General features: G+C 43.6%; 1 protein-coding gene across 1 annotated transcript in view; it reads left to right on the forward strand.

Moving 5' to 3' along the window:
• RASGEF1C (RasGEF domain family member 1C) overlaps positions 1 to 14321 on the forward strand; it is a 72354-nt gene that overhangs the window by 50540 nt on the left and 7493 nt on the right. The window contains exons 5-13 of the mRNA XM_017827988.1: positions 315 to 527; positions 2064 to 2138; positions 5016 to 5111; positions 6200 to 6302; positions 6404 to 6483; positions 7111 to 7206; positions 11540 to 11635; positions 11765 to 11888; positions 13923 to 13995. Of these exons, the coding sequence (XP_017683477.1) occupies positions 315 to 527; positions 2064 to 2138; positions 5016 to 5111; positions 6200 to 6302; positions 6404 to 6483; positions 7111 to 7206; positions 11540 to 11635; positions 11765 to 11888; positions 13923 to 13995 (956 nt within the window). The remainder of the gene's footprint in view (positions 1 to 314; positions 528 to 2063; positions 2139 to 5015; positions 5112 to 6199; positions 6303 to 6403; positions 6484 to 7110; positions 7207 to 11539; positions 11636 to 11764; positions 11889 to 13922; positions 13996 to 14321) is intronic.

Below are 14321 nucleotides of genomic sequence, written 5' to 3' on the forward strand. Positions count from 1 at the left end.
AGAAAGCTGCAGTAACTCATGTTTAGCATTCCCTCTCCTCTGACCCTGATGTTGGCAGGAATATGGGAGTATCAGTGCCAGCCCAACCCACCAGTCCTGCCTGCCTCTTCTCTTGACTGCAGTCTCTTTCTGTGGTCCAGGGCAGAGAACTGTAATTAAGCCAACTGGTTATTCTGAAATAGGCTTGTTGGAAATAAAATGGTGACCTGTTGCTGGCTTAGGAGTATCTTGCAGAAGGGAAAATTCAGCACAAAAACACTCCTTTGTCAAATTTTCTAAGTGGCTTATGTTTCTTTCTCTCCCTGTCTCTCCAGGCCTACTGGAAAAAGATGAATCAGCTTTTGCAAACCCTGAATCAGAAGCTTGCCACCCTCAGCCATGGGCAAGAAGGGATTGTCAAGATCAGTGCTGCTGTCTCTGACAAGCTGGTTGCCTTTAAAACTAAACCCCCATCAATTCAGAGAGAAATCCTGAGTGTCTGCAGTGACCCCTACACTCTGGCTCAGCAGCTGACACATGTGGAGCTGGTAAGTGGGAATGGTTCCCAACTTCTGCAGCCAGAGGTATTATTTTAAGCCATCAGCTAAGTATTCCAGACATAACTAAAAAATGTCTGTACTGCTGCAGCACATCCCATGCTGTATCAGCACTGCAGCAGGAGGCAGGGTTTGACAGGTTAAGGGATGCTTGGGAAGAAAACTGTAAATCAGAGTGTTCCTGTGCATGTTGGGGAGGGTCACTGCACTTCAGCTTGCTTATTTGTGAAATGTGAATCACAGTCCCAGGAAGATCAAGTCTCAGGAAGGTCACTTCTATAAGGTGCTCAGAGCCCCACAACCTGCAGGTGCTGTTGAAATGGCTGGTCATTAACCCTTCTGTCAATTTGGAAGGAATTTTAGCAGTTCAGATCCATTCCTCTTGATACACAAAGCATCTGAGTTGTCTGATATGGTTTTCATTCTTCCCTTTGGGTGTGCAGATACCACCCACAGGAAGTCCTGCTGTTCCCCCCGTTGGGCTGCAGTCCTCTCCCAAACAGGCTCTTGTTGGTAATCACTCCAGTTGCGGTGCCAAAACATTGGACAGCCTGTTGTGTTGCACACCCTTCTCCCAGGGTCAGGTCCTCCCTGCAGACCTCCTGGATGTGCACAGGAGAACGTAAAACATTGCTGCCCTCTGCAGATCTCCTGTTGCTCTGATGACTCCCTGCTGCCTGTCCTGTGGACACTGTTCATCCTTGAGAGGAAGGCTGGGAAAGCAAACCATGAAATGGATTGTGGATTGGAGTGAATATCATTAAATTAGCCTTGGGAATTCTGAAGGTAGTTGATATTCTATTGTCAAGAAGTGGAATGGTTCAGAAATCCCAAATATAGGATCCCAAATATAGGAAAACTAACCTAGGTTAGTTTTCAGAACATGCAGGCTCTCTTTGGCTCTCCTTGCTTTATGTAACTTAAGCCAGAGAGTAGAATTTCTTTTGCCTGGAGTCTTTTTCTTGCTTTTGTTTTTTTTTCCTCCATAGTACAACTGTCTTCCAAGGGGAGATTCCCTGTAACTGAGGCATCACTGCCTTTTTAAAACAGATGCAGTTAGAGGTTTTCATTCCACTGTACTGTAACCAATGCTCTCTGCCTTCTTTTTCATTACTACATGTGATACACCAAGTACTCTGCACTGAAACTGTCTGGTGCTTAGTTGTTAGTAAGAATTATTTGCTGCTTATTTAAAACAGTTATTTGCTGGACCATAGCAGGTCTGAGGCAGCATCAAGCACAGAACTGAGATTTGCTGGCTCCCAGATAGAGCCCTGTGCATCCAGCACAGTGGAGGGGACTCTTACTGTGGCTTGTCAGTAATGAGACATATTTATGCTCATTTTCTTCTTTCTGCTGAAATAGTTCTAATTGTTCTTATGAATTTTAATGTGTAGTGTTGGTTGGCTGTCTACCAGCTCAGTTAACACCATTCAGAGGTGACAGATAATGGCAATGCCTTACCAAGGGAAATAGGAGATTCTGGGGTGCTTTCTGATTTTTTCCCTCTCTCTTCCCCCCCAACAGGAAAGGTTAAGTCACATTGGACCCGAGGAATTTGTGCAGGCATTTGTACATAAAGACCCTCTGGATGGCACCAAGGTATGGTTTCTCTGCATGCAAAGTGTCTCCTGTGATGTTTGCCCAGGTGAACTGGTGTGATGAGGTCGCCAAGAGCAGGGCCTGAGGCACGTGCTGACCGAGGCCAGGCCAAGTGGTGACCTGTGTCCTCCCATCAAGGATGGGACCTGTTGGCAGAACTTGCCCTGGCAGGTCATTGCCATTCCTTCCTGGTGAGAGTAAAAGACTGGCCAGCACCTTTGATGTTCTGTTTTCTGGCTTGTTCCTCCCGACCTGCTTTGACTGGGATGGATGGTTTGTGGCTTTACACATCCAGGGAATGTCTGTTCCCTCTGTTGAAGGTTTAGAGGCTCGGGATGTGATGTAATGCCCAGAGTGTGTGCCCAGACACCACAGTAATGAGTCAGTGCATCATGAATCAACGTACTCCTCTCTCTCCACACAACAGCTGTTAACCCAAAGCACCACAGGGAGTGGAGTGCCTGACCAGGGCTTCATCCAAAGGCTGTGAAAGCCACTTGGAGTCTTTCCACTGATTCCACTGGGGTCTGAAGCAGCATTTCAGTGAGTGCCTCAATGAGGAAAGAGACTTCCTAGCTGGAGAGGGAGAGTCAGAGATTTCACATATTGTCTGAAAAGAAAGAGGGTGGAAAATTCTTCCCCTGAACTGCATGTGGGCTCCCACTGAGATCATACATCAATGGCAGAATTTCCTCACTGGATGCTGAACATGTGTTTGTAGTGCTGCACAAAGCTTGTAATGGTGAAAAGATGGATGGATGGATGGATGAGGAGTGCAGCATTCTTCTTCTTAGAGCCACAGAGATTCTGCAGTTGGTTTCAGGGTGAGGGAAATGACAGAGATTCAGTTCCAGATATTCTGAGCACTGGTCACATTCTTTAGGAAGGAACCCCTTGCTTGCACTGTAACCTCCTTCCAGGAAGTCATAGAGAGCAAGAAGGTCCCCCCTGAGCCTCCTTTTCTCCAGGCTGAGCTCCCCCCAGCTCCCTCAGCCTCTCCTCATCAGATATGTGCTCCAGACCCTTCCCCAGCTCCTTTGCCCTGTGTGGCAGCACAAACCCTACGTGGAGTCACATTTTCCCTGACCTGTGAAGAACACCCCTGTTGAGCACAGGGAGTTGGCTCAGGTCTGAATTCCCTCCAGCTGAAGATCATATTAAACATCTTTCTTGTGCGAGGGTTTCAAAAGGCTTCACTTATGAATGTTTATCAAGCATTCTGAGTTGCAGATGGAAGATGCTTGGGAGGTGCTAAATATTGCTGCCATTTATAAAGCTTAACCTTTAAAAAGCAGTCTGTCTCAACTTTAACTGCTGCACATTTTTCACAAGTTTCGTATTATTATCTGTGGTCCTTACGCCCTGGCACAGGACAACAGTGCTGAGATGGAAATACCATATTTGGAACAAAAATGGGGTTTTGTGTATTTTTTGCTGTAACAGGGAACAAGAAACAGAGCTCGTGAAAAGCAGCTGCTGTGCGTACACTGGGGCTGATTTGAGTTTCCTTTGGGTTTTCTGGTATTTGCATGCTGCTTGCTGACATTTACTTTTGAGATGCTTTAAAAATACACTGTTACTGTATATGTAGTCTATTCATAAAGTGCCTCAGAATTCCAGCTTTGTTAAGCTTTGCTCCTCCATAGCATGGTACTGTGATTTCTGTTTCTAAACACGCCTGTATACAGAATCACAGGTGAATATTTTCTTACTTGGAATTACCTTGGGAATCCAATTAAGCCTCATTACTGAAGGGGTTCTTAGTCATTTGTTTGCCCGACATAATATGAGTGATCCCATTGACATTAATGGATCTGTGCTTATGCATTGTGATTTTCTTCTTAATGACACGTGTTTATAGTAGTGCTGGGAAATGATCATCCTAATGAAATAAAAAAAATCAGTATTCTCTGGTACCCTCTAGTGGATGTTAATGAATGTTCAAACAAATCTCATGAACTCCAGAGAGCTGTGTGTCATACGTGGACTGTCTAACAACTTAGGGCTGGGAAAAGGACTTGAATTCTTATAATCCCAAGCAACATCTTCAGGCTGTGCGAGCTGCCCTATCACTCCTCTGAAGTCAAATTATCTGTTGATGACAAAGGAACTGGAAGAGTTCAGCCAAGTATCTGCTCCCACAGCCTGTATCAGTTATGGGAATTTATGTTCAGTTTTATATAAGTAAGTGAAAAATGTGCTTCCTGTAATGGCTCTTATCACTGAAGTGTCTCTATCATGTAAGTGACCTGTTCAAGTGCAGCCCTCATGGCAGAGCTGGTCACTAAGAACCTGTTTTCCTGAAAACTCAATCAGGGAAATAGTTTGGGTATTTTTCATAAACAACCAACTAGAACTGTGTTTTCTCTTGCTTATCTCTTGTACACTTCACTAAATTCTGGTCTCTCCCCTCCAGAAAAGGGCTGTGGGTGATTGCATTTACTGAAGGGAGTCCCAGAATCAAGGCCACAGACTGGGCGTGCTGTGGAAGGCTGTGCCTGTCTTATTTTGTCTGCATATTCTTGTTGCTGTCAGAAGCCTGCAATGCCCCAGCTGTTCATATGCCAGTGAACAAGGATCAGTGCAGCCGGTGTCAGTGAACACTTGCTGCAGGCAAAACAGGCTGTTTTCTGTACCCCAGTGTGAATGGTACAGAAAACACCAGCAGTGTGACACACTCAGCTGGACCCCCCTCTGCCACCCAGCCACCCACCCACCCACCCACCCACTTTTAAAAGGGCCCTCAGTGCACAGTCTTCCACGTGCATGAGAGAGATGTGGCCAGTCATCATCACCTTTGTGCAGCATTTGTCTTAGTGATCAGCCAGCTACCTGGAACACAGTTAGATCTTTCTGTGGCTTTTTTTCCCTCCCCAGACTTGTTTCAGTGAACAGAAGAAGACGAGTAACCTTGAGGCCTATGTGAAATGGTTCAACAGACTCTGCTATCTCGTAGCAACAGAAATTTGCATGGTAAGTCAAAAGTATGTGGCGTGTTTTACCACACGCCTGAGGTACCACTCTGAGATCTTACATTAATAAGCAAACCTGGGGATTTATTTCTTATGACCCAGCAAAGCACCTGATGGGAAGTTTTAGTGATACTGCACTTGCAGAAGCGACCTGATAAATGACAAATGTATTGCAAAGCAGAGCCGGCAGCACACGAGGGATGCACTGTTCTCTTGATGTAGTAGGAGCACAGTGTGGAATAATGAACCCTGCAGGGAAAAAGAGAGGAAAAAATGTCTCGAATTATCCTGTGAGATTTCTGCTGGAAAAGATTCTGGTGGAGCCGTATTTGTTACCTGTCATCCTAAGGCTCTGTTGTGTGTGTAAATTCCCACTGCATGGCTCTTTGTCCCATTGCCCACTACTGTAGCTGTGACTGTTGTTTCTTAACTTGGTCATGGTTTTAGTTTGTTTAATTTGGCCCCGTCAAAATGCAATTAATGTTTTCCCCTTTGAAATGGGTGTGGAAGGGATGAATAATAATAGTTTAAAGAGCCTGGATAACCCATGACACATAAGAATTACCACTTGAAGATCATCTTTGGGAAAGGGAGGGTGATTCCAGTCCAATTAAAATGTGTATTTAAAATGCACACTACCTTTTGGCCTGGCTGTATTGCTGGAAGGGACAGAAGAGGGGAAAGGGATTAATGCAGTGAAACAAACTCTTTCTGGGACAAGGATGCTGCTGTTATATGGGTGTGAAATCCTGCCCTTAGGAAAGTCTGTGCTGATGTGCCCAGTGACTGGAGAGAGGCCAGCAGGGAGCTGAGGCCCTGCTTGGGCTGCCTGTTCCAGCACTGAACAGTCACTGAGGCCAGCCTGGGGATTGCTGTGGGTTTCTTCTGTGTCACTGCCATGAGAGCTTTGATTTTGGAGGCTGCCACTCACCAGCATCCACTGGATTGCTGGAACAGAATTAGGGACAATGACTAATAGCAGATGGTCCAAACTGTGCATGGAACCATGCAGTACATGGTACAAATGCCTAGGATGACCTCCAGTTCTGCCTCTGCTTATTACAGATATTCATTTATTTTAATTTACAGCCTGCAAAAAAGAAACAGCGAGCACAAGTCATTGAATTCTTCATTGATGTTGCCCGAGAGTGCTTTAACATAGGGAATTTTAATTCGCTGATGGCAATCATTTGTAAGTACAGCTTCTAACCAGGTCTCTCCATCAGCTGTCGCAGATGAAAAAGGAAGCCCAGTTCTTATCCATGACTCTCTTTTTTTCTCTCTCACTCATAGCTGGAATGAACATGAGCCCAGTTTCCAGGCTAAAGAAGACTTGGTCAAAAGTGAAAACAGCCAAATTTTTCATTCTCGAGGTAAAGAAAAGAAAAATTAAAGAAAGGTGCTGATGTACTGCTTGAATTATATTCTGGATTTTTTTGTTTGGGAATTTTCACATTATTACCCAGGTATGAGATGTTTGCAGGCACGTTTGACAGGCAGAGGGCCAGATTCTAAGCTGAAATTTCCCAGGTGCAGTGAGGAAGATGTGAAGCTGCTGATATGTAGAGGGGATTCAGACACTCAAATAAATAGGAGAAATAAAAAAAAATAGAAATATGAGCATATATGCCATAGTGCTTCCATTGATGCTGAATGTAAAGTTCTGAGTCTGTACCTTGGATGTTGAGTGAACAATGGCCCAGGGTTGGTTTTTTTGTATTGGAGATTCTTTGGCAGATATAAAGTGTGTAGTCCTTATTCTTTCACATAAAAGCTCAGTAAGCTGTTAGTAGAAAAATCAAAGGTGTGAACAGCCATGGGCTGTAACCTCTCACTGTGTCTTTGGTGCGTGCAGTTCTGCGGGTGTGTGGATTCTGAAGACGTACCTTTTCAAGATGTAGGCTAAGCTCTGCTCAGGGTTTGCTACAACTGAGTGTAAAGTTGTTTTTGGAGGACCCGGCTTGCCTTCTAACCAACAGTGTCTTCTTTTGTGCATCCAGCACCAGATGGACCCCACTGGTAACTTCTACAACTACCGAACAGCGCTGCGGGGGGCTGCCCACAGGTCCCTGACGGCACACAGCAACAGGGAGAAGGTGGGTGTGACCACATCTCCATCTCCACAGGGGTGCAGTGCATTGCTGCTGGGAGCCAGTGGCTCAAAGGCTTGATGCAGATGTTCTCCTCCCTTCCATGGGTCACCAGTGCGAGGCTTGTGCGCTGCTGAATGCAACTGGAAATGTAAATCTGTGGCTGAAAGAGTCTGAAGTGGGTCCAAGGGCTTTGTGGACTTGCTCTCAGACACCGGGGGGCTGGAGAGGGCAGGACACACAGCGTGGAGGATGTTGTTGCAAACATCTCTATATCCCTGGGAAATTCACATTGTTTAGGTCGATAAACCTGATGGAACAGGTATTCCAGCCTAAAAATGACTTTCATTTTGGTATGGAGCATCAGCCTGGCAGGCCCAGGTGGAACTGTGCTTTGGTACAACCGTGCTCGAGGCTCTGGCAGACAAGCCCCTATTGTGCAGAGTGTGATGTGAGATGGAGAGAGAGGGCACAGCACTGGAGATGAGGTGGTTCTCCAGTTACATTAGGAAAAGATGACTTACCACAAGCACTGCAAAGGAGTCTAGTCTGAATCCATTGCAGCAAATTTGGAGTGATATTCTGTCCTTGTGAATTTTCGTTTCATTTGGTTGTTGCTGCCATCTCACTGAGCAAGAATGGAAGTGTTTCATCAAGTGTTCAGGGCAGATACGGAGCTTTCTGACATGTCACTGATGCTGCAAAAATCAGACTGACAAGATGTTGGAGTGCAGGATCCTCCTGTTTTGTGCCCCAGTGTGTTTCTTGTTAATTTTCTTATTTCTCCATTCAATTCTCTATTTTTTTTTTTGCTTTATGGAAGAGGGTTTGTATTTAACACTACAATTGCCCATAGTCAGAAATGGGTAATCTCTGCACAGGGCATGGCAAAGGTAAAGTAGATACTGCAGGAACAAGAATAATATGGAATTTAGTATTCATTCACTAGAGGAGCCAGACCAGATGCTAATCTCACACCCTTGTAAATTTGATGTAAATCTGCTGAAGCTAATGGAATGTCCCAGCATTTACAGTGAAATGAGATCAGCATCTGGTGGCAGGCTGACTCAGCTGCAATGGGAGTACACTGAGTTGTTCTGAAAAGCACTTCTCTGTGCAAAGGAGGGATGATGGCTTTGGATGTTTGGGACTGGCAAAGAAATTCTTTTAACTCTCACGCACTGCAGTGAGGACCTGTCAGTCTGAGGTGCTTTTGCAGTTTAGTTCTTCTGTGACCATGATAGATATTCAAACCAATTCTTTAGAGTTTGACTTAATTTCCTGTGAAGTCAGCAATCTCTGTCATATCTCTACCCCTAGCTGGTTAATACTGAGGGCAGAGAGGTTATTAGATCAAAAGGAATCTACTTTACATCAGAAAAAGCCATATTCTATTTTCTGAACATTAGTTCAAGAAAATGCTCCAGGATATGATTTGGTAGCTATTCAAACAGTATTTTACAGTGTCAGATAAAGCAGATCATGTAATGCTTGCTGTAGGATTAAGGAATATTGTTTCTTTTTATAAGCAAGACTTATTTATTTTAATGAGCTTGAAGAAAATTGAAAGAACACGATTGCTTTTTTTGATAGAAAATGTTATGTTGCTTCTTGGCAAACACATAGCAAAGCTCACTCTGAAGAAAATTTTTATCTTCAAAGTGAACTGTGCTTGCAGAGGGGTGTTACTCATTAGTAACTAAGTCTGGTTTTGTCTATGCAGTCAAACGACCTGTGACACCTCCGAAATTAAGTCATTCCACAGGGAAACCCTGCACTGTGCTAATGACTTGTCCCTGGCTTTGAAATGTTGGGAGTATGTACAGTGCAGTGCCATGTGTTGTTGCTGTCTGATGCTGTGGAGGAAGAACATGTTGGATCTCATTAACTTCCTTCTTTCTGCAGGAGGCAGTTGTGCTTCAGCATGTGGGTGGGTTGGATGGCACGGAGGGGGGGAATCAAAACAGAGAGAAATATGAGTTTCTGGCACTAACCTAGATTTTATGCTAGTAAAGTGCCTGGATTGAAGCCAAACCACTTTTGTTGGTTTTCCTACATAAATTTGGAAAGCAAAACATACTGGATAATACATTTTTATTGGGGAAATAAATGGTGACCCAAAGACAGAAATCCCATGAAAATGTGTAAAGAACTGGTATCCTCGAGTATGCCTTTGGCACCTTTTGGATGCAGATGAGAATGAGCTCTGCCATGTTCTCAGCTGACTGGTGGCTTTGTAGCTGTATTAGCATGGCATTGAGCCCACATTCATGTACCTTCCCTCTCAGCAAGGCTTTTCACTCCTGTTCAGTACCACTAATGGTGGTGACCTTGCTCCCAGGCAGTGTGGAGCAGGGCAGGACAAGCTCGCATCTGCCTGCAAAAAAAATATGTAGACAGAACTTGGCAGTCATTTCTAGCTGTGGATCAGTGTCTGGCTCCAGCTCTCTATCTGTCCACAGTGGTTACAGTGGTCATCATCATTTTTGGTAGAAAATAAATCACAGACTGAATTATATTGTTTACTGCAGGTTTGTTGATCTAGTTTGAATATTGTGAAAACGAGTCCTGAAACACACTTAGCTCAATTTGCTTAGAAATTGTTCCACCTGACCCTGACAGGGGGATAGGATGTGCTTTGTTTTCATTCTGAATTTTATCAGGATAATGCCAATGGCTCTTGGAGTGTCAGTCTAGGCTTTTTTATGGGTGCTGCAGTGGCATTACAGAGTTTATCTGTCCCATAAAAAAGCCAGCAGAGATGCAGATCTTTAGCTGTTTACTGGATGTGGTATTTTAGCTGGAACAGAAGTTGGCTTCCATTTTCACAGCACGTGTTGGTAGTGGCTTGTGGACTCCTTGCCTCAGTGAGGGTTTTCATGTCTGTGACTTGTTTGCACTCCTAGCAACGTGAAGGCTGTAAACTGGAAAATAACAGCTGCCAATCCTGTTCTAGGTCCATTTCATATCCCGTTACAGCTGATGTACAGCATGAGATGGAATAACAGTGCAACATTAAATACTTAACTAAAGGATTGCTGCCTTGGCTGGTCTTACTTGCCATGAAGGCACTTTAGCTTTGGTGCTGATAACAAACTACAGTTCAGTTAATATACAAGTAGGCCAGTGGAAGCATTTGGACACTCTGCCATGCACTGTGCATGGTCATGGTGATTAAGTTTATACTTGGTGGCTTAAAAGACAGGTGTTGCTGCCACAGGAAAATGCTCTCAGGTTGCTGACCTTACAGCTCAAACCCTCCAAGCAGCCTTTTTCTGTTGCGTGTCACTGCTGGAGAGGTGGGGAGACTGAGATTTGACTATCAAACCCCAGAGCCCTGGGAGTCAGCCTTGTCATGGACTGGCCCTTTGTCTTACCTTTCTTTCCTCTTGGAGTTGTCTCACAAGAGGACCTGGAACAACGCTGCTTCGCTCTGGATCTCTGCTGGAATGCTGGGGATTCACTTAAGGGTCATTGTTACTGTGTTCTGCTGTACAACATCTGGCATCAAATTTATCCCTGTTGAAATTCCATTAATTTCAAGAGTCTTACCCAGAGTAGACGTTTTTATAGCAAATTATGACCCACCTCTGGTTGGTTAGGGGGAAGGCTTGGATCACTGCATATGCCACTCTGCCCTGGATGATGGCCAGGGCTAATTTTGAGCACTACAATGGTCTCTCTGGCTACTGTTGGCACTTTCCTGTCAACCAGCTTAATATTTTCAATCCTACTGTCTGTGGGTTAATTTGGAGAAGCAGGTTGTACTAATCAGGCACCAGGAAGGAAATTACATGCCTCGAGAGGTAGCCATGCATGGAGCTGTTGAACATGAAACAGCTTCCCATTAACTGTTTGTAGACAAGTCCTTGGTCATGAAATTTTATTCTGCCTTTCCTCTCAGGGACAGTACTGATTCTTTGATTCCCAACTGTCTTTAAATTGCTTGGTTTGTGCATTCAGCATCTTTGCTTACAAAGACACAACAGAAAAGGGAAGAGTTGTGAAATGTTATTTTGCTCTTTGCTGTCTGATCTTGTCATCAGGCAGTGATGCTGTTGATAATAAACTGGATTATTAGCATTTTCTTAGTCATGTTACTGTGCTCAGTGAACATTGTGTTCATTCACTTTCATCTCAGCATACATTCTCCTGATGGCTGAAGGTCTCTCTATACACTACTGCCCTTTTGCCTGCCTGTTATTGTGCTGCTTTTTAAGTGCATAGCACACTGAAAAGTTAATATTTCTTTATTCTCCTCTCTCCCAATTGAGTTGTTCTTTCATGCAGAGAAAATACTGAACTGGAAAGATAATAGTTATGTCATTTCTCTTCGCAGATTGTGATCCCCTTCTTCAGCCTATTGATCAAAGACATTTATTTTTTGAATGAAGGATGTGCTAATCGCCTTCCAAATGGACACGTCAACTTTGAAGTAAGATCTGAACAATGTTTTTACCTATTCCATTCTGATAGCACTGAGACAGTTTGCCTGCAATTTTCAGTGCAGACCAACAAACACTGAATGTGAGATAATCTGAGTGGAATGATTTCATGTTTACAGAAATTTCTGGAACTGGCTAAGCAAGTAGGAGAATTTATAACATGGAAGCAAGTGGAATGTCCCTTTGAGCAAGACCCTAACATCATCCACTACTTGCATACTGCTCCCATTTTTACTGAAGATGGTAAGACTCTGTACAATCTCTAATCATTAGAAATGTGTCTCTTTGTCACTACTAATTAACACCCTGATCCATGCTTTGGTGTTCTCTCTCACTGACCAGTCCCAGTTCTTTCCTAGCTTTCCTGTCCCACAGCTTGTTCATCCCCAGTCTATCCATGGGTTTTTGCAAATACAACCTTCTAGCACACAAAGCTGCTGCTTTTCTCTTGTCTGTAGCTTCTCTATGAGGCTCTGTCTGGGAAGCTGCCATTGTGGCCCTATTTTTGCAGTCACAAAAAGAGGCCACACAAGCACGTCATGGACTGCTGTGAATGTCAGCTGTCCCTTAGCCACTCATTCTGTGATTGATGGAGCCAGAGCTAATCTCTTCCACAAGCCAGCTCTGTCATCTCTTCAGTAAACACAGCCCAGGGCGACAGTGTCCAGCTGACCTCCTCCTCTCCAACAAAGAAACACGTTATCCACGGAAAAGAATTTTTAAGAAAACCTTTTCTAGTAATTAATTTAAGCTGTAGCTATGAAAGCCCTGAAAATATTTCTCTGATTGTCTTTTTGTACTCATCTGTCCTCTCCAGTTTGGTATCCAGCATGTCAGACTGTGTCATTTCCTATTGTTAGCTGCCTCTCAGTACATTGTCATGCAAATTCTCTATAGACACCTTCCCCTAAGCTAAACTGGTGTTGGGTTTATTTTTTCTTGATTCTATAGGCAGTTTTCTGTGCTAATCCAAGGTAACCAGACCAGACAGCTTTTATTTCACAGACTACTTCAGAACACAAAATACCACTTCTAAAATCCTGCCTAAACCCCAAGAAGAATGACTGCCAAAATAGAATAATTGCTGGAACAGAATAATTAATGTGATTAAAGTCATGTGTTGTCAAAAGGAGATAGGATGGAGGCATTTGTTCTGGCTTTGGGCTCAATAGGGACAGAAAAGGAAAGTCAGGGGTAAAAGTACAGTTTTCAGGCTACTGGACTGAAAAAGGGTGACCTCAACCCACTAATTGTTTGCAGATTTTCTGTCTCATGCTATTCCTCATATTCATACTCTTTTCATGAGATGCCCTTTGCAGAAGCCACAGGAGGCCTATCTCCTTACCCAGGGGAAGTGCAGAGTAGAAGGACCTGCCCTCAGTAAAAGGTGGGAGGATATATGAGAGAGATGCTGCAGTGGCATGTGAACTGCAGCTGCACTGTGCGTGTCACAGCGTGCTGGAACCGTGGGCCAGCGCTGGAGTATTAAAAGGCAATTGATTTGTAGCACAGACCTCAGCAGTGAGATGGTTCCAGCATTAAAGAATAAAGCATCATGAAACAGTCAAATGAGGAAATGTGTGTGAACACAAATCACAGCCCGTGATTCTGTGAAGACAGTGAGATATTAATGCACTGCCAGCTTGTGCAGGGGAAACTCTACAGTCTAGACACATTTTGGTGTCATAAAATGCATCCTACAGTGTAAAAATTTGCAGGAAAAAAAAAAAAGACATTTATTTTCTTCCACTGCATTCTTTCTCTGGTTTCTGGAACTCACTCTTACCTCAAGGGTGTTGTGTATCCATTTAAGATACCATGTTCCCATAAGCTTTAAAAAGATTGAGGAAGATAAAATTGTGTTAAATGATGAGACTATCCTTAAGTTTTAGAAACGTATATGTTTAGCTGTCAGCTCTGTCTGTCTTTTTTAGTGTTTGTGTAACTCTTTGGTAGCAGTGCTGTGATGAAGGAAATAGACCCAGACCTCTATATGGAAAACCAGAGACCATTCAACTACTTAATATTGTTAAAAGGAGGTCACACTAACATATTTTAACTCTGGACTCCTTTACTGTTCCATGAAAATTAACCTTACAGCTTTCCAAGGTAGACATGTGAGCTAAACATCAGTCCTACTCATTACCAGCCACCTGATGGATCATAAACTTTTAAAGTTTCTCTAGCTGTGTGGTAAAATGTAAGGACACACAAGAATGCAGAGAAATGGGAGGAGTTACTGACGTTGTTGGAATAACACATATTTACCTTTTCCAGGTTTGTATCTGGCTTCCTATGAAAGTGAAAGTCCGGAAAACCAGACAGAAAAAGACAGGTGGAAATCCTTAAGGTAACCTCTCATTTTATCAGCTCATTTCTAAAGTGCTGCACTGATAGCCAAAGCTTGTGAAGTGAAGGCATTTAAACTGTGACCTTTGAGGGACCTCTCTTCCATTTAAAACTAATCTGCAGAGCTGAGGCTGCCCTGATAAAAGCTCATTGTAATCTCAAATTATCCTCCATTTAAAGAATACCCTCTGCTTGCTGTACCCATGCAAAAGCCTGGTGTAGATGAGGAATACCCCAGGTTAACTGGATCTTCTGACAATTTACAGCTTTTATAAGAGATGTATAATGGTTTTATATAAGTGAGAATCTGAAGAGAGTGATTTAAAA

The sequence above is a fragment of the Lepidothrix coronata genome, unplaced genomic scaffold, assembly GCF_001604755.1.
Source record: "Lepidothrix coronata isolate B3197 unplaced genomic scaffold, Lepidothrix_coronata-1.0 Scaffold144, whole genome shotgun sequence".
NCBI lineage: Eukaryota > Metazoa > Chordata > Aves > Passeriformes > Pipridae > Lepidothrix > Lepidothrix coronata.